The following is a 23,807-nucleotide window of genomic DNA, read 5'->3' on the forward strand; positions in this document are numbered from 1 at the left end:
GCCGCGAGCGTCGTTCATATTTCCAGTGCTGAAATTAGAGAACTGTGCTTCCATTGGTCTAAAACACAGGCCATTGTTGAAAAGTGGCACCCTAATAAAGCAGTGGTTAACAGGAGCATTAACTTGAAAAGTTAAGAAAAGTCGCCAACACCAGGCAACTTTGGAGAGGTGGTTCTCTAAAGAAAGCAAGCCTTGTGAGCCCCAACCCTCTACAAGTGGTGTTAAGAGACAAAGAGAGCAAACACCAGAAGCACAGTCATCTGATGTTAGCTTGGAAGGTGCCTCACCTTCCAAGCAATAAAACCCTCTCCCTCCTTCCTCCTCTCCAGCTTCCACATGCACCATCAGAACTCTCCACTAAGGTAAATGCAGTTATTTTCATGTTAGTACATTTATTTCTTTTTTTTATTATTATTATTATTAGATATTTAGGGCAATTACTCATCTTATTTTACCTTGAATCATGTGTATTTGCAGTTAACAGTGTCTTGATAATGGGTTTTTGGGGTCCAGGAACGGATTAATTCACTTTCCATTATTTCTTATGAGGAAAATAGTTTCTAATTCCGAACTTTTCCCAATCCGAACTGCCGCTGGAACGAATTAAATTCGGATTTAGAGGTCCCACTGTATATATATATATATATATATATATTTGCGGTTTTGAGAACCCACACAGGTAACATCATTAAAGGTTAAAGGTTGCACCCCATAGATAGGCCACAAGCAACACGTAAGTCACCTTAGGACGTTAGTTATTTCATAGTATGTGTTTAGGATAAGGCCATATCCAATAGTTGCATCTGCGTTGTGTAGAACAAATAAGAGTAGGCCCCCTTCGTCCATTTTGCAGCCCTCCCTTCAATCGACGCCATTAAGCGCTATCCTGTCTGCATCCCCATGGCCCCTCGCAGTTTGTTACACTTCCTTTGCCAGCCGCGTTCGATGCTGCTGGGATTCCGCTCAAACCAGCCCAAAAGCCACGAGGTAAGGCCCAAAAAGGGGGCGGAGCGCAAGGGTGGGGGTGTGGCCACGTCAAGCAGCCATCAAGGCGGAGCCGGTAAGCCCTCACCAGCCAATCAGGGCTGAGGCGACATCGCCTGACAGGGTGTGGCTGGACATTCCAGAGGGTTCGCTGGGCATGGCAATATAACCCTTCGTGCGAGGCCCCCACCTCAGAGATGAGACGTGAGTTCGCTTGTGCAGATGAGAAGGGAGAGGCGCTTGGTTCGTGTGCAGAGTTATGAGAGGGAGAGACGCGCGGTGACAAGCCTTGATTGATTGATTGCGCTTTACAAAGGGCTGGCGCGTGGCACGCATTGCAGAGGACTGCAGTGTTGAGAAGGGAACGGCGTATTGTACCCCGCGATACCGGGCGCGCGGATAAAGGCGCCGGTACAAGTATTACATACGCCATATAATCGCCAACCGACCTTTCCCCGATATATAACTGTCTGCCTCGCGCCAACGCCACGCGGAGAGCTGCCTGCCGTCTTCCATCATCTGCACGGTACGAGTCGGGGACCGGACGAGCTGTGGACGCCATCGTTGGACCCTCAACCCGACCATTTTCAAACCCCGTGTGAGTGAGTCTGAGAGTGAACGGGCCTGTGTCCAGGGATAAGTATAAGACTGTATAAGGCTGCCCTGTGTTCCTGCTTCTTCCTCTTCCCTGTACATTCTTTCTTTTCCTTCCTATTATTATTTGTACAAATTGTAATAAATCACCTGTTCTTCCTGGTTTCCTCTCAATTCGACCGTATCAGTCTTTTCCTCAATTGTGTAAGCGTGGCACGATCATAACCGCTCCAATCGGGTTAGTTCCTGATAACGGCCCGAATCGCGGCTCGCTTCGCTCGGCGTGTCCACTAACGCCGTGGTTTGGGTGGGGTTATTTCCTTGCTTCACGGCCGGTATTAGTACTTAGGTAATAGGACTAATTCGACCAACAACCCTATTTAACACCGACCGGAAGGAACGTGATAGCCCCAGGATCGCGTCGGCCAGTAAAAGGACAAGGGGATTAATCCCCCCTTGATAAGGGGAAGGCCGACGTTTGAGATCCGCAACAATTGGTAGTCAGGAGTGGGGATTTGGAACCTGGGACTAAATTTTTTAGACCAAATTTTGGACACCAATTTGCACATTGGCCGCAACAATTGGTGTCGGGGAGTGGGATTTGGACCCGAAGTGCGCCTAACGCACTCCAAATTACGAGAGGCCGAAATTTATTTAATTAACATTTAAATTAAATCGTGCCATGGATAGCCAAGGCGGTCGGATGCCGGTGGGGGTAGATGGGGAGGAATTAGAATCGACCCAGGACCCACTGGAGGAATTGGGACAATTGGAAGAAACGGAGGATGCAGTTAATGAGGGTGCAGCAGTAGGGGTTGCAGGCGAACAAAATGGCGGCGCCTCGCACATGGCAGCGAGAGCCGAGCTCGCGGTGCCAACGGACTGGGGCCTATTTATGGCACAAATGAGGGCCTTTATGGCCAAGACGGGTGAAGACATGAAAATAGAGGAGGACAAATCAAGGACAGAAATGAGAGAATTGGGGGACAAATTCACCCGGGAAATAAAAGGGTTGGAAAACAAAATGGGAGAGCAATTGGGAAACCGAATTTTAAAAATGGGGGAGAACATTGAACGCATGTTGAGCGAGGAGGTCGCATTTGTACACGACGGGGTAGCGCGACTTGAGGAACGCGGGGAAAGCGAGCTGGAGCCAAGCACAGCCGGGTGGACCGGGGTAGAAATCGCGACTCGGGGTATAGAAGAGCCGACGGCTGCTGAATTGGAAAATCTTATTTTATGTGCACCAGCAGTCGTTGTCGAGCTTAATAAAGAAAAAGACATAATTACAATGGAAATCGGGGTTAAGGAGACGGCAGACTTAGAAAAGCAATAACGGAAGGAAAAGTTGGAATTTGCACAAAGTCCGTGTTCACATTGTGATGCCGTACTTTCTAACCCCAATGGAAGTTTGCAGTTGGTGCAGGAGAGGAGGATCCCGAAGGTAAGCAGGATTGTGTATGGCGCGAAAAGGTTTGGCGCGAAAGTGTTTGGCGTGAAAGGATTTTTCACGCGCTTGGGATCCCGATGTCACCCGGGCGCTTGTGGAAGGTCCGTGATGCGCTGTATGAAAGTGAATGGCGCGCGTGTGCGAACGGCGCCGGAGCGCGAGTGTGGAACGGAGTGTGAGATTGATGGAGAGAGTGTGCGAGAATGCACACCAGAGTTGGTTGTGGAGAGTGTGTGAGGATGCACACCAGAGATGGATGGAGAGAGTGTGTGGGGATGCACACCGGAGCGGGTGATTGGGTATGTGCAAGAGTGCACACCCATGGTGGTTACGGAGTACGTAACGGGGGAGAGTGCATGAGAGGAGTGCGGGAAGAAAGGTGTATAACAGAGTGTGTGAATGGTAGGTGTGCGCAAGAATGTGTGTGAGAGTGTGTAGTAATGGAGTGTGTGGAAGGAATGAGTGCACCTGAGTGGTGTGCACCTGAGTGTGGAGTGGAGGAGTGTGCACGAGAGCGAGCGGTGGCAGAGTTAACGGAGTGTATGGGATGTGCGAGTGAGAAAAGGGTCGCGTGTGGATGTGAGAATGCGATCCAAGCATCGACGCAGACCGGGGCAGCGTTTAGGCCGGCGGATAGCCGACGCGAGTCCTCAGTGCGCGGGGTCCTTTGTGTGCTGCGGGAGCCGGCGGGGATCGTTGCCGCGGCGCTCTCGCAAGGAGCGCCGTGCACGATCCGGGCCGGGCCGGGCCGGGTCCCGCCCTGTATGGTCGGTGCCGCGTCATAAAGGCGATCGGCATGGTTTGGGGGGAGATAGGCCAGGTCGAACCTTCGCCCCCTGGCGGGTGCGGTGCTCCGACCAGGGGGAGGTTGGGTCATCGTGCCGGAGACCGAAAGGCTCCGCGCAGGGATGGCGCCTGGAACCTCGGACCGAGTATGCCTCCTCCCCAGAATCGAAAATACTATAACTGTATAAGGCTGTATAAGCCAGAAAACTGTATAAGGCTGCCCTGTGTACCTGCTTCTTCCTCTTCCCTGTACATTCTTTCTTTTCTTTCCTCTTCTTATTTGTACAAATTGTAATAAATCACCTGTTCTTCCTGGTTTCCTCTCAATTCGACCGTATCAGTCTTTTCCTCAATTGGGTAAGCGTGGTCACGATCATAACCGCTCCAATCGGGTTAGTTCCTGATAAGGCCAGAATCGCGGCTCGCTTTGCTCGGCGTGTCCACTGACGCCGTGGTTCGGGTGGGGTTATTTCCTTGCTTCACGGCCGGTGTTAGTACTTAGGTAATAGGACTCATTTGACCAACAACCCTATTTAACACCGACCGGAAGGAACGTGATAGCCCCGGGATCGGGTCGGCCAGTAAAAGGACAAGGGGATTAATCCCCCCTTGATAAGGGGAAGGCCGACGTTTGAGATCCGAAACAATATATATATTTATATATATATATATATATATATATATATATATATATATATATATATATATACATACATACATACATATATATATATATATATATATATATATATATATATATATATATAGATATATATATATATAGATATATATATATATAGATATATATATATATATATATATATATATATATATATATATATATATATATATATATATATACTGAAACGCAAAAGAAACTTACCACCTTTGAAACCTTTAAATATCAACAATAACACTGCGTGTATTAAATGTGTGAACTTATTTGTGGACAATAGTGTCCTCACCGTCAGACAAAACGGTCACGGATGGTCACTTGAACCTTCAAAGGTCACTTCATAGCACAGCTGTTGAACAGCCGTTTTGACTGTCAGTGATTAGCCAAGGGGTACGGGATGATTTTAATGAGCTGCACGTGATGTCTTGATATTGGCTTTTAAAAGGCCAGTGCAAAATGGGCATTTCAATCAACATGCCACGATTGTCAAGGGATCAACGGCAGCGTGCCCTGGGCATGCTGCAAGGTGGACTGAGCTACCGTGAGGTGGCACGTCGACTTGGCTGTTCACACCAGACGATATCGGCCCTGGTGGACAGAGACACCCTCCACAACTCTGCAGATGACAGACCTCGATCAGGGAGGCCAAGAGTCACCACTGCAAGGCAGGACAGGCAGATGGTCTGTCCGAAGTCACCTGCGGGATCGATTCCGTCCAGCATCCCGCACTGCGGCAGAAACTCCGGGGCGTGCAAACCCACGGATCTCCAATGATACTGCACGAAGACGACTGTATGACTATGGTCTGACTGCCAGAAGACCATACAGAGGCCCCGTGATGACGGCTGCCCATCGCCGCAACCGACAGAGATGGTGCCAGCAGCATCAGCGGTGGACCTTGGCGCAGTGGAACGAGGTCGCTTTCAGCGATGAGTCAAGGTTCTGTGTGGACAGTCCTGATGGGCGTGAGCGTGTCTGGAGAAGAACTGGCGAGCGATATGCCGATTGTTGCGTGCGTCAAGCCAACAGGTGGGGTGGCCCAAGTGTGATGGTGTGGGCCGCCATATCAGGCCGGTACAGGACGCCACTGGTGGTTGTGGATGGGAATCTTAACGCCCAGCGGTATGTGGATAACATCCTGCGACCTCATCTGCTGCCATTCCTGCTAGACCACCCAGAATTGAGAACCTTTCAGCATGACAACGCTCGTCCCCATGCTGCTCGCTTTACCACTGCATTTCTCCAAGGCGAGAACATCAACACCATGCAGTGGCCTGCGCTCTCCCCTGACCTGAATCCCATAGAGCACCTGTGGGATGAGCTTGGGAGACACGTAGTTGGCAGGGCCAGGACACGGGCAGAGCTGCTTCAGACATTGAGGACTGAGTGGGACAGAATCCAGCAGCAATCCATCCAAAGACTGGTAGGCAGTATACGCCGACGATGCACTGCCTGTATCCAAAACAATGGTGGCCACACACGCTATTGAAAGGGGACTGACATTGCACCCTGTGCTGTTCTGTACTGTAGAACAAACCTCACGGTAGCTCAGTCCGCCTTGCAGCATGCCCAGGGCATGCTGCCGTTGATCCCTTGACAATCGTGGCATGTTGATTGAAATGCCCATTTTGCACTGGCCTTTTTAAAGCCAATATGAAGACATCACGTGCAGCTCATTAAAATCATCCCGTACCCCTTGGCTAATCACTGACAGTCAAAACGGCTGTTCAACAGCTGTGCTATGAAGTGACCATTGAAGGTTCAAGTGACCATCCGTGACCGTTTTGTCTGACAGTGAGGACACTATTGTCCACAAATAAGTTCACACATTTACTACACGCAGTGTTATTGTTGATATTTAAAGGTTTCAAAGGTGGTAAGTTTCTTTTGCGTTTCAGTATATATATATATATATATATATATATATATATATATATATATATATATATATATATATATATATATATATATATATATATATATATATATATATATATATATATATATACATATATATATATATATATATATATATATATATATATATGTATATATGTATATATATATATATAGTGCATTCAGAAAGTATTCAGACCCCTACACTTTTTTCACATTTTGTTATGTTGCAGCCTTATGCTGAAATTGTTTAAATTCATTTTTCTCTCTCATAAATCGACACAATACCCCATAATGACAAAGACAAAACAGGGTTTTAGAAAGTTTTGAAAATTTATTAAAAAGAAAAAACTGAAATATCATATTGACATAAGTATTCATACCCTTTGCTATGACACTTGAAATTTAGCTCAGTTGCCTCCCATTTCTCTTGATCATCTTTGAGATGTTTCTACAGCTTGATTGGAGTCCACCTGTGGTAAATTCAATTGATTGGACATGATTTGGAAAGGCACACACCTGTCTATATAATGTCTCACAACTGACAATTCATATCAGAGCAAAAAACAAGCCATGAGGTCGAAGGAACTGCCTGCAGAGCTCAGAGACAGGATTGTGTCGAGGCACAGATCTGGGGAAGCCTAGAAAAAAAATCTCTGCTGCATTGAAGCTTCCCAAGAGTACAATGGCCTCCATAATTCTTAAATGGAAGAAGTTTGGAACAACCAGGACTCTTCCTAGAGCTGGCCGCCCGGCCAAACTGAGCAATCGTGGGAGAAGGGCCTTGGTAAGAGAGGTGACCAAGAACCCGATGGTCACTCTGGCTGAGCTCCAGAGATCCTGTGTGGAGATGGGAGAAACCTCCAGAAGGACAACCATCACTGCCGATCACATCACGACAACCATCACATCACATCACGACCCCACCGATCTGGGCTTTATGGCAGAGTGGCCAGACGAATGCCAAACAGTTCAATCTTGGTTTCATCAGACCACAGAATCTTGTTTCTCACAGTCTGAGAGTCCTTTATGTGCTTTTTTGCAAACTCCAAGCAGGCTTTCATGTGTCTTTCACTGAGGAGAGGCTTCCCTCATGGTCGGTGCATTGGATTGCGTGTACCCTAGAAACTAAAATATTATGTCCTCCCTGTGGCCTTGCCGCCCACTCAGGCTCCTCACTTTCTGGGCCACCTCTTTGATCCCCGTATGAGATGAGGGTAGGGGGACGTGGTGAGAACTATGTATAGGACCCACTGGACGGCTGGAATTCTAATGTTTTCAGTGTATGGCCTCGGGGCGCTTCCTTGTGCATTGTACGCATCGTGACTTGCTACTTGCTAATATGGGGTCGCGCTGTCGTGTACCGGGCACCGCCGTATCGGTGCATAGACTGGAAATATTCCGTGCATGTAACAGGCTCTTGTAATAAACACCATGTGAACAGTTCTGAGTGCTTCCCGGGTCTCACTCTGGGTGGAGGGGGTTCGGAGACGTGGGAAGCAGACTGCTGCTACCACAGCTGGCAGGTGGGACATATCTAGTGTTAAAACTGTCGCACTCAGGGTAGTAGGTTAAATGTAGAGGGTAACCACACCTAAGTGTCACACTAATTTAAAAGGTAATCCTGCCCCAGGTATCGAAGCCGGCTGTCCTCACTGGTATGTAGGTCGGCTTGACCAGATTGACCAATGTGGTACGACCTGGGGGGCCTCCGCCAAGACCCTACGAATATCCACGCAAGCCCTGGTCTTCTCTGCAGCCGAATACTGTGCCCCAGCCTGGAGCAGAAGCCCACACGTGAGAAAGGTTGATGTTGCCATTAACAACGCCCTCCGCATTGTAGCTGGTTGCTTGAAGCCCACCCCGGCATTCCACCTGCCAGTCCTAGCGGGAATCGCCCCGGCCGGCCTCCGACGGGAGGCTGCTACCCTCGCCCAGGCAAGGAATGCCCAGAAACACGACTGGCACATCATGCACAACACCACAATGATAGTGGCGCCTCCAAGCAGACTCAAGTCCCGCCATCCCTACAACAAGATGGCACAGGAGATGCTCAGTTCTATCCCTGAGGACCTGTCTAGAAGCGCATGGCTGGCGGCATCTTGGAAGCAGGTGTGGGAAACGGCCGGGCCCACCCGCATCCACCGCTACATCTGGGACCCAGGAGGTGGCGTCGTAGGAGAAGACCTACCACGCCTGCAATGGACCTTGCTGAACCGTCTACGTACAGGGGTCGGCCGCTTCAAATCATCACTGAAGATGTGGGGCCTGGCAGACAGCGCCGCGTGCGAGTGCGGCGAGCCTGAGCAGACTGCCGAACACATAATTACCACCTGCCCCCGATACAGACCACCTTCAGAAGCCGGCCTCTTCGACGTAGGACCAGAGACGAGGGCATGGCTGCATGACACTGAGCTGGCCATCTGATGATACACGAAAGAAGAAGAAGAGAGGCTTCCGTCTGGCCACTCTGCCATAAAGCCCAGATCGATGGAGTGTTGCAGTGATGGTTGTCCTTCTGGAAGTTTCTCCCATCTCCACACAGGATCTCTGGAGCTCAGCCAGAGTGACCATCGGGTTCTTGGTCACCTCTCTTACCAAGGCCCTTCTCCCCCGATTGCTCAGTTTGGCCGGGCGGCCAGCTCTAGGAAGAGTCCTGCTTGTTCCAAACTTCTTCCATTTAAGAATTATGGAGGCCACTGTGCTCTTGGGAACCTTCAATGCAGCAGAGATTTTTTTGTCGGCTTCCCCAGATCCGTGCCTCGACACAATCCTGTCTCTGAGCTCTGCAGGCAGTTCCTTCAACCTCATGGCTTGGTTTTTGCTCTGATATGTATTGTCAGTTGTGAGGCCTTATATAGACAGGTGTGTGCCTTTCCAAATCATGTCCAATCAATTGAATTTACCACAGGTGGACTCCAATCAAGCTGTAGAAACATCTCAAAGATGATCAAGAGAAATGGGAGGCACCTGAGCTAAATTTCAAGTGTCATAGCAAAGGGTATGAATACTTATGTCAATGTGATATTTCAGTTTTTTATTTTTCTTAAATTTGCAAAACTTTCTGAAATCCTGTTTTCTCGTTGTCATTATGGGGGTATTTAGTGTAGATTGATGCGGGAAAAAAATGAATTTAAACGATTTCAGCATAAGGCTGCAACATATCAAAATGTGAAAAGAGTGAAGGGGTCTGAATACTTTCTGAATGCACTGTACATACATATAGTCCTTGAGCCAACCGGCCATTTTTTGAAGTGAATGCTCCGGGGGGGGGGAGTAATTCTCATTATGATTTTCCATTAGACCAATGTCTCAAGTGTCAGAAAAGGTGTGATGGACATCTGAGAACGGTAGCTTAGTGCCCGGATGGACGCCATCTTTGAAACCACCCAGCTCGAAAATGCCCATTTGGTGGGGTACATTGTTGCACGTGTATCTGGACTTCTATACTAGCTATCGATGTGCGGTTGACGACTAAATATACGTCCGATGTGTACCGTCTAAATAAAAAATAATATGAAGCATTTTGTTTTAGATTAATTATTATAAAAATCAATTATCGAAAAAAATCATATATTTTTCAATATTTTATTATTAGACTTGTACTTTTTTTAGTGAAACAACACTGGTATGATTTTCCAAATTATGCATTGTGCTACACCGTTTATCTGTCTATAAAAATAACTCAAAAACTAAAACATATCATCCACCACGAGTGTACACAAAAAATATATGAAAAAGCATGCACTTTCCACAAACCGAAACTATGTCAGTTGGAATTTCCCGCCGATAATCAACCCACAGAACCCAGTGCCGAAAGTGACGTCAGTCTATTCTATATCTATATTCTATATTCTATATCTCAGTCTGAGATTTGTTGCGGTGACCTGATTAATTTCTGAGGGGGGGGGGGGGTGGGGGTGGGTGGCTTAAGAACTAAAAGTGAACATGTTAGATGGCGCCACATACAACTCTATTATAGAGTTGTATTGTGGCGCCATCTAACATGTTCACTGACTTGGATGAGATTGAGTATGTCTATGTAAGCTGGCGAGCTTTTCGGATATCGGAGTAATCTAACGTCAGTCTTTTTGTTCTTTCAGCTGAGATGGCCGGTGTCGAGGCGAAACGGGCGAAGATTGAACCTGAGTCCGGAACGTGCATCCTGTGCAGCAAGAAGTCGCCACTCTCTGAACTAAGCAAGGCAGCGGGCAACAGTTCTTGGAAGACATTGTGTGACGCAGCCGCAGTTAGAAACTTTTATCCAATTCTAAAGCTAGTCCAAGAAGGCGCAGTTGAACTTCCTAATATTCCAATATTATACCATAGGGCTTGTAGATCAGACTTCACTCACAAAAACCACCTAGCTACTTTGACCAATGCAGCTAGAAGTTCTTCAGTTGATACTGGCGATGCGGTGCGACGGCGATCATCACGGGAAGAGACAGGATCAACTTCAACGGTCTACGATGATAAATGCATTTTTTGCCAGCGTGCTTCAAAATTCATAAAAGGCAGTCGTACCCATGAAACAGTTGTCTTGGCTGTTGAACTTCGAGCAGATAAGACAATAAGAGATGCTGCGACAGCTCGCAATGATGAGAGAGTTTTGGCATTGACTACACGAGATATGGTTGCAGCTGAGGCTCACTACCACTTCTCCTGCTATAGAAACTACACACGGCCCCAAAAACCTCAAGTCGAAACTGACATTGAAGATAATATCGAGAAAAAAGAAATGATACGATGTATATTCAATTTCATTCGCACTGACTTGTTCTTGAACCCGAGGATTGTTCCAATAGTTGATGTTGCAACAGATATCCTGTCTTCAGATACATTTTCAGTTGATGTTCGTTACTCCATCAAGAAGAATCTGCAGCGCACATTACAAAGAGAGTTTGGAGAATCGCTCATCTTCTTCAATGTGAAACACCGTGTATACTTGATGCCCGATAATCTGACAAAGCGAGAGATTGCTGCAGAGTGCGTAAACCTGAAAGCAGAAGTGAAAGCATTTGAACGAACGGACGGTGAAAGTAACATTGTGCGTGCAGCTACTTCACTGCGACACCAGATCAAAGATGCTCATTACAATGAACGTTGGCCGCCTCAGCCAGCAGAACTCACTTCAGATTACGTGAAGATACCAGATTCTCTTCGTGCATTTCTGCATACTTTGATTTGCGGGAGTGGGGGTAGCTCTGCGCGTGCCGACACACTGGTATGGTCGATGGCTCAAGATATCATCAATGCTGTACACCGGGGTACCATCAGAACATCGAAGCATGTCCTACTTCCGTGGGTCATGAAAACGCTCACCGGTAATACAGAGGTCATCAGAATATTGAATCGACTCGGGCACGGATGTTCGTACACAGTTCTGGAAGAAATCGAGACAGCGCTATGCATAGACAAATTAGCAAGTGTGGAGAAAGATACAGTACCACTTCCGTTACATGTGCACCCTTCGGTCCCGACTGTATTAGCATTCGATAACATCGACAGGCTAGAGGAATCGCTGAGTGGTGGCGGAACATCGCATCGCGTCAACGGTATCATCGTCCAACCGAAGTCGCAGTCGTGTTTGCCGCCCCAACCTCCATCGGCAGTATCCAAAGCAGATAAGAAGCGATCTATCCCGTCATCCAGCGATTTAGTTCCAATATACAGCGGTGGGAAACGAGAGGGCCCACCTGCAATCAAGCCTGCAGATCTTTCTGACACTCTTGCAGGCGCAACATCCCTTGCGCAGCGCCGAAATCACGTATGGATTATGACTCGCATGCTGGAACCATGCGACCAGACAATCAGTTCGTGGACTGGTTTCAACATCATGACTAGAGATCGTGTTCAGGTGACGGAAGATGTAGTTGGCTACCTGCCGACTATAAACGCGCCTGCCACAGATATGGCAACAGTGCAAGAAATCCTCAGAGAAGCTCTGAACATCATGTCATCACTTCAGCTTGAGCGTATACCGGTGGTGCTAGACCAGGCACTATTTGCTAAGGCGACCGAAATAGCATGGAAAGATGTCGATCGATATGGAAGAATCGTGCTCATGATGGGGAACTTCCATACCATCTGTAACTTCATGTCGAGCATTGGGAAAATGTTTGGAGATGCAGGCCTTCGGGATGTAGCTGTTGAGTCAGGAGTAATCGCTGAAGGTTCCATCAACAGGGTTCTGGAAGGCAAGCAATACAACCGTGCTGTGCGACTCCACAAGTTGATGTACGAGGCACTAATGCGCATCATTTGGAAGGGCTTCCAGGTGTGGATAGAAAGCAATCATCCTGACAAGGAACCCCAGATTCGAAGCACTGACCTCAAAATTCGCAGCATCAAGGAGGATGTTTGCCACGAGACTCTCGCTGCTGCTCTCGATGATGATTCATGTGTACAGAGCTTTGACATGTTCGCGAAATACCTACATTTTCTGCGAACCAAACATGGAGACCTGGCTCGCTTCTGGATGATGTATATTGATATGGTAGAGACCCTGCTGGGGTTGATTCGTGCGGATAGAGAAGGCGACTGGATGCTTCACTTGGCTTGTGTCAGAAGAGTGATCCCTTGGTGTTTCGCAATGAACAAGGTGAACTATGCTAGATATCTACCAGTGTACTATGCACAGATGACGCAACTCCACGAAACATGCCCCGAGTTGTACAGGCATTTCAATCAAGGCTACTTCTCCGTACAGCTTAGACCAGGGAATCCATTTGCCAGAATCGCTGTTGATCAGGCAACAGAAGAAACAGTAAACAAAGATACGCAAACAGCTGGAGGAACACGAGGTTTTAGTCTTCGACAAGGGGCTGTGTCACGATACTATCTAACTGCAGAAAATCGGGCTACTGCACTGAGGCAACTACGAGAAACTATCCTTGTGAATGGCAGTGACACATCTCACGCCAAGCACCCTGACTTGTCTACTTCTCGCATCAAACGTGATGAGTCTGGCGTCACAGCTATCTGTGATCTACTGGAAAATGACTGGACCAATCCATTCGCCGATGATCCGTCATGTCTTCTCAGTATATCTACCGGAGCGGCTGCGAGGGAGGACGTTTCTAATGACCTACTCAACACCCTGCAAAAGGGGGAAGCGGCGTATCAAAGCTTCCAGAAACGTCTTGAAGAGGGAACAGGCTTTCATGACACATTGAACAAGCTAAACTTGAAGACCTTTGGTAAGATCAAGCAGAAAGTTGTGAAGGGCACAAACAAGGAGATCGTCCTGAGAGCTGACAGACAACTGTTTGCCACCATGATACTCATCGCCAAGACAAGGAACCTCGACATGCAACTTGTCCTTTGTCACCCACTAGGGCCGTTACCATGGTCTTTGGCAAACGTTGATGGGTCAATGAAAAAAACGAACAAAGCTGCACTTGCGAAACACATGGAAGGTCTTGTGGAACCAGCCGAGAACGTTGACAAGCGAAGTGCAACAATAATTGATGCGATGGCTCTCATACAAAAGATGCATGGCGAGAACGACACGTTCGAAGAACTATCTGACCGCATCCTTGCTGCAGCGCTTCACGCTGGTCAAGGCAGTGAGCGCATCGATGTTGTCTTTGACACATACACAGAAGAATCCATCAAAGCAGCTGAGCGTGTGAACCGCGGTTCAAATGAAGGCATCAGTTTCAGAGAGATCAGACCCGCACACAAAATCATGAACTGGCGGCGTCTCCTTGCTTGCAGCCAGACAAAGGAGAAACTGGTTGTGTTTCTGGCGGAGTCGTGGAAACATGAAACAAATCGTGAAAAGCTAGGCAACAGAACACTGTATGTCACCTGTGGTGAAAAATGTCTGGTACTGACCCGCGATAGGTGGAACTTGGTGCAAGCACTCGAATGTAGCCACGAGGAAGCAGACACGCGTATGTTTCTCCACGCAAAGCACGCCGCTACCCACTACAAGACGATCATCTTAGTGGCAGATGACACCGACGTTCTGATCATCAGTCTTCATCTCAGCAGAACCATCGATAGTCAGCTCTTCATCAGACGAGGAACAAAGGTTCGAGTCAGAATGATCGACGTTGGAAAGTTGGCTGCGGTATTGGGGTCTGGAGTTTGCAGTGCATTGCCAGGGCTTCATGCATGGAGCGGGTGTGACACTGTGAGTGCTCTGGCTAGCCAAGGAAAGATAAAGGCTTTGAAGCTTGTGCAAGCGAATGAGCTGTATCTTCAAGCATTCACAGATCTGGGATCTTCGTGGAATGTACCAACAGACGTCTTCAACAGCATTCAGGCCTTCACGTGTCAGCTGTACGCCAAGAACACGAAGATCGTCGGTGTTAATTCGCTCCATTATCACATGTTCTGTGCAAAGAAGGGCCAGATCGAATCTGGACAATTGCCGCCTTGTGAAGACTCCTTGATGCAGCATACGCTTAGGGCCAACTATCAGGCGGCTATCTGGCGACGCAGCCTTGAAAACCTACCAGACGTCCCAACACCATCAGCAGGACATGGTTGGGAACTCGATGATGGCGGTTCGCTCACAATCCGATGGATGGCGGGTCTACCAGCTCCAGATGTCGTCTTGAATCTCATCTCATGCACATGCAGAAGGACGTGTCGACCGTCAGATTGCTCCTGCATACTGAATGGGTTGAAGTGCACTGTTGTGTGTAAGCTGCAGGGATGCTCCAACATGGTGCAGGATGATGCTATCGTGGCTCAGGATGCCAATGACTCTGATGGCGACTCTGATGATTAACTTTGTGTGCAATGTATATTGTATAGCATATGTTGTTCTCTATTATAATGCAGGCCAAATTGCCTGAAAATCTTTATAGACAGATAAACGGTTTAGCAAAATGTATAATTTGGAAGATCATACCGGTGTTATTTGACTAAAACATGACATGTTCAATGATACCTCCGCTTGCTTATTAGGAATATACATCGTATGGTGTTAAAATCAGCTCCATACGTCTTTCCAAACTCTAGTAATGAATAATTAATATAATTGGCGGCCATTTTGAAATCCAAGATGGCCACCAAAGTGCAGATTTCCTATGTAACAATTTCCGCCTGCTTATTAGATATCGTATGGTGTTAAAATCCTCTCCGTACGACATTCCTAACTTGCGTTATCGTCAGAATAGATAATGCCAGCGGCGGCCTAAGTCATTTTATGCCTCTTTACATTTATTTGTTGTAAACTCGTGGTGGATGATATGTTTTAGTTTTTGAGTTATTTTTATAGACAGATAAACGGTGTAGCACAATGCATAATTTGGAAAATCATACCAGTGTTGTTTCACTAAAAAAAGTACAAGTCTAATAATAAAATATTGAAAAATATATGATTTTTTTTCGATAATTGATTTTTATAATAATTAATCTAAAACAAAATGCTTCATATTATTTTTTATTTAGACGGTACACATCGGACGTATATTTAGTCGTCAACCGCACATCGATAGCTAGTATAGAAGTCCAGATACACGTGCAACAATGTACCCCACCAAATGGGCATTTTCGAGCTGGGTGGTTTCAAAGATGGCGTCCATCCGGGCACTAAGCTACCGTTCTCAGATGTCCATCACACCTTTTCTGACACTTGAGACATTGGTCTAATGGAAAATCATAATGAGAATTACTCCCCCCGCCGGAGCATTACTTTTGGTCTGGCTCAAGGACTAATACATATGGGTCCTGAGTTCAAATGCCAGCCAGTCGTTGAATTAACACCGGGTGGAGTTGACTCAGCCTGTCATCCTTCCGAGGTCAGCAGAATGAGTACCAGCTTACTGGGATAAATGAGCCATTTGAGTATCCTGTGTAGGAGTGACTCCCTGACCAGGATTGTGCCAAATAGTCAAGAAACTACTTTGGCAGCCATAAGCATCTGATGATGCAGGAGTGGAGTATATTGTTACGTATTCGTCACTTCCGCTGTTGTGGTTTTCACCCACTTGACATGTTTCTGATATCATGTATTATTATTATTCTCAAAAGGTTTAGTATTCAGGAACAGCTATCTAAAGTTAAAAAGGTTAACGTAAAATGATACAGGAAACCGACCCGGAAGAAAAAGGCAGTGAAGAAGAGGAGGTCTTGAGGCAAAGGTCGAAGAAGAAACGTGTCTTGAAGCTCCGTTGCGAGCGTGGTCGAGCGAACGGCGTTGAGGGAACTTTGACTCTGGGAAAATAATCTCAGGCGATTGGTGATATCGCCGGAGTATTGTGGAGCCTGCGTAGTCGGGTATCGGCATTGAGATTCCGGAGAATCCTTGCCTAGAAGCTCCGGCTCGAGTGAGAGCCATCCGCCATTTAGCCCCACGCGCTGCCTTCATCGGAAAAGGTTTTTGTCGCGTCGGCTGGGCTTATCCTCCGGTGGTTTGCCGGGGACGGCTGTGCAATAAAGCGGCGTTTGAGGAATACACGGCGATTCGCCGATTGAACGGCAAACGCGTACGTCGGCGCGCGTCTTTGGAGATTTTCCATTCTACCGTGAGTTTGCTGGGTGTTGGACCATGTGACTTCTGTGTCGCTTCGACCATCTACGCCTCGATTGCTCTTGATCGGACATTGTTCCAACGATCGCCGGGGCGAATCAACTTCGTCTTGAAGGTTATAGAGACATTGAAGAGGTTCTTTCCATGTACTGGGAACAGTGAGTTTGATTACTTTAACAGATGGTACCATCTTAAGATAGTGATTGTATGGTGGCTGGCTATTAGGGTTGTATCATAATTCCTGTGTGATTTTTAATGTATTCTTTTTGTTGATAACCATTGGTGTGGTTTCGATCTTGATTTTGACACGGAGTAATAAATTTCATTTCTGCCGGGGTTCGGGGGTAAGTGACCAGGGGGTCGGGGAGGAGCACGTAACAGAAATTGGGGGCTCGTCCAATTGACTCGTGGGCTCGAAATTGGGTCTGCGTCCGGGATCTAAAAATACCCTAAATTTAGTCCGGGAAAGAATTCCCTAACATTTCCAGAATTCCCAAATTTGGAACTTGTTCCAACATTCCTAAATTTTTCCAAAAACAAACAAACAAAAAAAATATTTTGTTTTTTAAATTTCTTGTGTGAAGGTTAACAGGTGTTAACAATAGTCAGCATGGAGTTTGATGCAGAGAAGTTTGCAGTGACCCCTAGTGAAGCACAGTTCAGAGCGTTAGTAAAATCGGAACTCTTGAAATTGGCCAAACATTTTAGCTTGGAGGTCCGAACTAATATGAGGAAGGCAGAGATGCAGACAGTGGTGATACAATCTATGGTGGGATTAGGAACATGGGAAGAGGTAGCCTGGGATTGGTTACCCGAGGACCCAGAAGATGCGGAGCTCCGGAAACTGGAGTTGCAATTGCAGAGCCAGGAAAGGTTAAAAGCAGAGGAAAGGAAAGCAGAAAAGGAAAGAGCAGAACAGAAACGAGAACTCCAGGAAAGGTTAAAAGCATAGGAAAGGAAAGCAGAAGAGAGAAGAGAAGAGAAACAAGCAGAGGAAAGGAGAGAGGAAAGAGAACTCCAGGAAAGGGTAGAAAAGGAAAAAGCAGAGGAAAGGAGAGTTGAAAGAGAACTCGAGGAAAGAAGAGCAGCATAGGAAAGAGAACTCCAGGAAAGGTTAGAAAGGATGAAAGCAGAGGAAAGGAGAGTTGCAAGGGAACTCGAAGCAGAGGAGAAAAAAGCTGAAAGGGAGTTAAAGGCACACGAAATGGCGCTTCAGCAGGAAATTAAAGCCAAGGAGCTGGATTTAATGAGCGAACGGGGAGAGGTACCATCCATGCCGACTGGTTCGACACCTAGTCAGAACACCTGGGATGTTGGCAGACATGTGAGGCTGGTTCCACCCTTCAATGAAAAGGAGGTAGCCAATTTTTTTTTCACACTTTGAGAAGGTGGCTCAACTGCTAAACTGGCCTGAGGAGTCCTGGACCATATTAGTGCAAAGTGTTCTGGTGGGTAAAGCTCAAGATATTTATTCGGCTTTACCGATTGACCAATGTGCAGATTATGAGGTATTGAAGAAAAACATTCTCAAAGCCTATGAATTGGTCCCGGAGGCTTACCGACAAAAATTCCGGAATGCCAGGAAGAGGGAGAGTGAGACCCATGTGGAGTTGGCCAGAATGAAAGAATCCATGTTTGATAGGTGGTGTGATTCAAAAGGGGTTGGGAAAGACTTCGAACTATTGCGACAATTGATCCTGGTGGAGGAATTCCAGCAGTGTGTCCACGAGGACATTAAAGTACATCTGGAGGAAAGGAAAGTACCAAAGTTGTATGAGGCAGCAACCATGGCAGATGACGATGCCTTAACCCACAGGATGGGGTTCCACAAGCCTAACTTCTCGCCTAGACCGAGCCAGGGGAGCTATGGTACATCAGGGGCGGAGAACGAAAATTCATGGGGGCGGCCTCAAGATGACTATGAGGACCACTCTGATACCACGACTTCGAGAAATCAGAAGACAACAGTTCCAAGGCAGACGTATCCTCCGGGGGTGCCGAGGCAGACCACGAGTTTTTCCTCTGGGCCTACTTGCGCTTTTTGCAAGAAACCTGGACATTTGATGTCCCAATGTTATGCCCTGAAAAGGGAAAATCAGGAGCGGAGTTCGACTAGTACAACTCCAAATGCAATGGCCATTGTGAGAAATCGCCCTCAAAAGGGTTACCAAGCATTTATTTCAGAGGGGTTTGTGTCACTGGATGGAGCCTCGACTAACCGGAGACCTGTTAGGGTATTGAGGGACACAGGAGCACATCAATCTTTAATGCTGGAAGGCATCTTGCCATTGTCAGAGGAGACGGCAACTGGTGAAAGTGTTCGTTTACAGGGGATTGGTGGCTGTGTTAGTGCTCCACTTCATGTCATCCATTTGGAGTCCGATTTGGTGTCAGGACCGGTCACCGTCGGTTTACAAACCACTCTTCCTGTAGAAGGAGTATCTTTTGTTATCGGGAATGATTTGGCCGGTGGTCAAGTTTCTGGTAACCCGAGGTTTGTTGAAAAGCCTAGTAATAAGCGCCCTGAAGAGAAGAGGAAATACCCTGAAACCAAGTGTCAGCACACGCACGTCAGGGATGGAGGCAATATTAGCAAGCTCTTTGTAGGGGGACTGAACTTCAAAACAAAGGAAGATGTTCTGGAGTCTGCTTTCAGCAAATATGGACCGCTTTTGGAAGTGCTGCTGATAAAAGACAGGGAGACACAAAAGTCAAGAGGGTTTGGCTTTGTCACGTTTGAAAACTCAAAGGACGCCAGAGTTGCAGAAAAGGATCTGAATAGCAAGGAGTTGGAGGGTCGGACCGTAACAGTAGGGAATGCATTTCCTAGGTGTCGAGGGGGCTACAGAGGAGGACCACGGAGTAGTAGTGGTGGTGGCCGCAATCGATATTATTATGGAGGCTTCCAGAGTTATGGCAGCTCCCGAAGGAAGGATTATCAGAGCAGTGGCCGAGAAGGAGACCGCTATTCATGTGACTGCAGTGACAAGTGGTCCAACCGTGATTGTTAGGAAAGTTAGAAAGAGTTGAAGCACTGAATGCTGCGGAGCAGCCGAGCCCAGATTCCTACACGGATTAACCGTGGACGCCACGTTCCTAAAGGCGTCCATGTCATGAACTTTCTTACACGGACTAACTGTGAACTCCACATTCCTAAAGGCGTCCATGTAGTGAATATGTCCAGGCCTCACCACCTAACCACCATGGAACCTGGCCCTCAGCTCGGCCTCCCGGGAAAAAGTGCTATCGATTTGCTTGACTTTGGGATTTTTGGTCAACCCCTTAACCTTCATTCAAAAGAAGCTAAAAGTAAAAGTCAGAGGTTGATGAGATGGAGTTTGGCGTTGCAGGGGTTCCACTTGGAAATTGAACATGTAAAGGGCAGGGACAATGTCGTTGCTGATGCTTTGTCCAGAGTGAATTAATGTTGGAAATCTCTGTGGGTTGTTCGAAGTTTGTTGCTTTATTTTTGGGAGATATTAATTGCTGCTCACGGGAATGGGTGATTTGGGGTTGTGAGTTTATTTTTGTTTGTTTAAAGAGTTTGCATTTCAAAGAAAGTTTTCACTGTGTTCAAACTTTCTTTCTTGAGGGGAGGAAGTGTTACGGATTCGTCACTTCCGCTGTTGTGGTTTTCACCCACTTGACATGTTTCTGATATCATGTATTATTATTATTATTCTCAAAAGGTTTAGTATTCAGGAACAGCTATCTAAAGTTAAAAAGGTTAACGTAAAACGATACAGGAAACCGACCCGGAAGAAAAATGTGGTGAAGAAGAGGAGGTCTTGAGGCAAAGGTCGAAGAAGAAACGTGTCTTGAAGCTCCATTGCGAGCGTGGTCGAGCGAACGGCGTCGAGGGAACTTTGAGTCCGGGAAAAGAATCTCAGGCGATTGGTGATATCGCCGGAGTATTGTGGAGCCTGCGTAGTCGGGTATCGGCATTGAGATTCCGGAGAATCCTTGCCGATAAGCTCCGGCTCGAGTGAGAGCCGTCCGCCATTTCGCCCCACGCGCTGCCTTCATTGGAAAAGGTTTTTGTCGTGTCGGCTGGGCTTATCCTCCGGTGGTTTGCCGGCGATGGCTGTGCAATAAAGCGGGGTTTGAGGAGTACACGGCGATTCACCGATTGAACGGCAAACGCGTACGTCGGCGCGCGTCTTTGGAGATTTTCCATTCCACCGCGAGTTTGCTGGGTGTTGGACCACGTGACTTCTGTGTCGCTTCGACCGTCTACACCTCGATTGCTCTTGATCGGACATTGTTCCAATGATCGCCGGAGCGAATCAACTTCGTCTTGAAGGTTATAGAGACATTGAAGAGGTTCTTTCCATGTACTGGGAACAGTGAGTTTGATTACTTTAACAGATGGTACCATCCTAAGATAGTGATTGTATGGTGGCTGGCTATCAGGGTTGTATCATAATTCCTGTGTGATTTTTTATATATTATTTTTGTTGATAACCATTGGTGTGGTTTCGATCTTGATTTTGACACGGAGTAATAAATTTATTTTCTGCCGTGGCTCCACCCGGGGTTCGGGGGTATACCGATACCAGGGGGTCGGGGAGGAGCACGTAACAATATGTATGTATGTATGTCTGTATATGTGTGTGTGTGTGTATATACGCATTTGCATATTGAATCACTGAATTGGGAAACCTACTATTTTTGAGGTCAAAGGTCAACTCAAGGTCAAACTACAAAAATCATCAATTTTCATCTGCTTGACTTGAAAATTAAACAGAAACTGCACAGTGTCTCACTAACTTGGGAAAGCAACTATTTTTGATGTGAAAAGGTCAAAGGTCAACTCAAGGACAACTTGTAAAATCATCAATTTTCATCTGAAAAATCGCTAATTTTCATCCTATTAACTTGCAAATTAAATAGCAATTGCATAGTACATCACTGATTTGGGAAAGCAACTATCTTTGATGTGAAAAGGTCAAAGGTCAACTCAAGGACAACTTGTAAAATCATCAATTTTCATCTGAAAAATCGCTAATTTTCATCCTATTAACTTGCAAATTAAATAGCAATTGCATAGTACATCACTGATTTGGGAAAGCAACTATCTTTGATGTGAAAAGGTCAAAGGTCAACTCAAGGACAACTTGTAAAATCATCAATTTTCATCTGAAAAATCGCCAATTTTCATCCTATTAACTTGCAAATTAAATAGCAATTGCAAGTAGCAAATTAAATAGCAATTGCATAGTACATCACTGATTTGGGAAAGCAACTATTTTTGAGGTCAAAATGTCAAAGGTCAATTCAAGGCTAAACTTCTAAAATCATCAATTTTAATGTCAAAAAGAATCCATTTTCATCCGACTCACCCGAGCTATGATCAAGATCACCAATTTGAATCGTAATGAAATGGACATTTTGATGCCTCCATGGGCACTTTTTTCTGGGGGGATGGAGGGGGGGGGGGGATGTGGATTTGGCAAGTATTGTGTGGAACTCTGCACGACGTCTTTCTTGGTTGTCTGTTTATCTGTAGTCAATCGTCTACAGCTCACAGCTTTACACCAAACGTCACGGGACTTCACCAAATGGTAGACTTAGTCATAAGGAAGATGCCTATTGATTTTGAGGTCAAAAGGTCAACCTAGGCCAAAGGTCAACAACTTTGTCAAATATATAAAATCTTCAATTTTCATCCGATTTACTTGAAATTTAAACAGTATTTGCATATCAGATCACTGAATTCAATCACCAATTGTCTTTGAGGTGAACATTGGCCAAAGGTCAACAACTTCGGTGAAGTTTCTAAAATCCTCAATTTTCATCTGATTGATGACTTGTATGACTTGGTGGATGAGTTGGGTAAGTGACAAAAACAAGCTGATTCAATTTTTGGTTCAAGTCCGGACCCAGATCTGGTCTATAGGGAGACAAAACGTAAACTGTTCAGCCTGGCGAAGGTATGTTCTCTACCCAGTGCCATTCTAGTCTTCATAATATAATGGAACCTTCTCAAAATTATGATATGGATTATGATGCGTTGTGAATTGTGATCAATTAAATTTCTTTCAAAAATGACAATTACAAAGTGCATTTCCAAGAATGTGCCGCAGCACATTGCCCACCGATGGTGGGCCAAGAAGGGTACTCCCACTGGGAGGGTGGGAGTGCTCGCTAGTAACATTAATGCACAACTGTGAGGAATTATTCCTTGTGCACTATCTTGTGCATAAAGACCAGCCACAACATGCTGAAAGTTTTCTTATGAATTACCTGCACTCCTCTCCCTCTAGGAGCTTTCTGTAGGTAGCAATCTCGATGTCCAGTGCCAACTTAACATTCATGAGCTCCTGGTAGTCACGCACGTGCTTGGCCATCTCTTGCTTGGTGCACTGCAGCTCGTTCTCCAGATGTGACATGGTTTCTTTGGCTCCTCTAATATCCATTTCACCTCGTTCCTCTGTCTCAGCGATTGCCATTTCCAAGTGAGCTTGCTGTGTTAAAGTGCAAGATGACATTCATAGCTACAGTAAAGGCCTCGTATAAAAAAACAAAAAAAACCAGAATACAATGGTAAATTATACAAAGGAAGAACTTATATATATATGAGAGGTTTCACAAAATAAATCATGACAAATCGTATTTCCAAAATCATATCTATTTTTATGTTTCTACATATAACACTTACCTTTAAACTGTCTAGTCTGGGTTTGATTCTCAACAAGACTATTAGTTGTTGGATTTGTGCTTTTCAGGCAGGGAATTGTATTACAAATGTCCCATCTCTTGGGTGGACATGAAGCTGAGTGTCCCATCTGTTAGTATTAGTTTGTGGATGTTGAAGATCAAGCTGTAACACCAGTGAGGTTATTGGCATTACCCTGGCAAAATTTAGAATTCCTGCCCAAACCAGTTCCATTTGAACATGAAGCTTGTACAGCCAGTTTAATGAAAAACTT

The 23,807-nt window shown here is 46.2% G+C and overlaps 1 protein-coding gene across 1 annotated transcript in view; it reads right to left on the minus strand.

Annotated features, from left to right (window-relative positions):
* Positions 1–23,807, minus strand: part of LOC137416371 (keratin, type II cytoskeletal 8-like) — a 60,624-nt gene that overhangs the window by 28,692 nt on the left and 8,125 nt on the right. Inside the window, exon 7 of the mRNA XM_068101922.2 lies at positions 23,122–23,342. Coding sequence (XP_067958023.2) covers positions 23,122–23,342 — 221 coding nt within the window. The remainder of the gene's footprint in view (positions 1–23,121; positions 23,343–23,807) is intronic.

Source organism: Myxine glutinosa, chromosome 1 (assembly GCF_964187855.1).
Source record: "Myxine glutinosa chromosome 1, kmMyxGlut1.1, whole genome shotgun sequence".
NCBI classification, from domain to species: Eukaryota; Metazoa; Chordata; class Myxini; order Myxiniformes; family Myxinidae; genus Myxine; species Myxine glutinosa.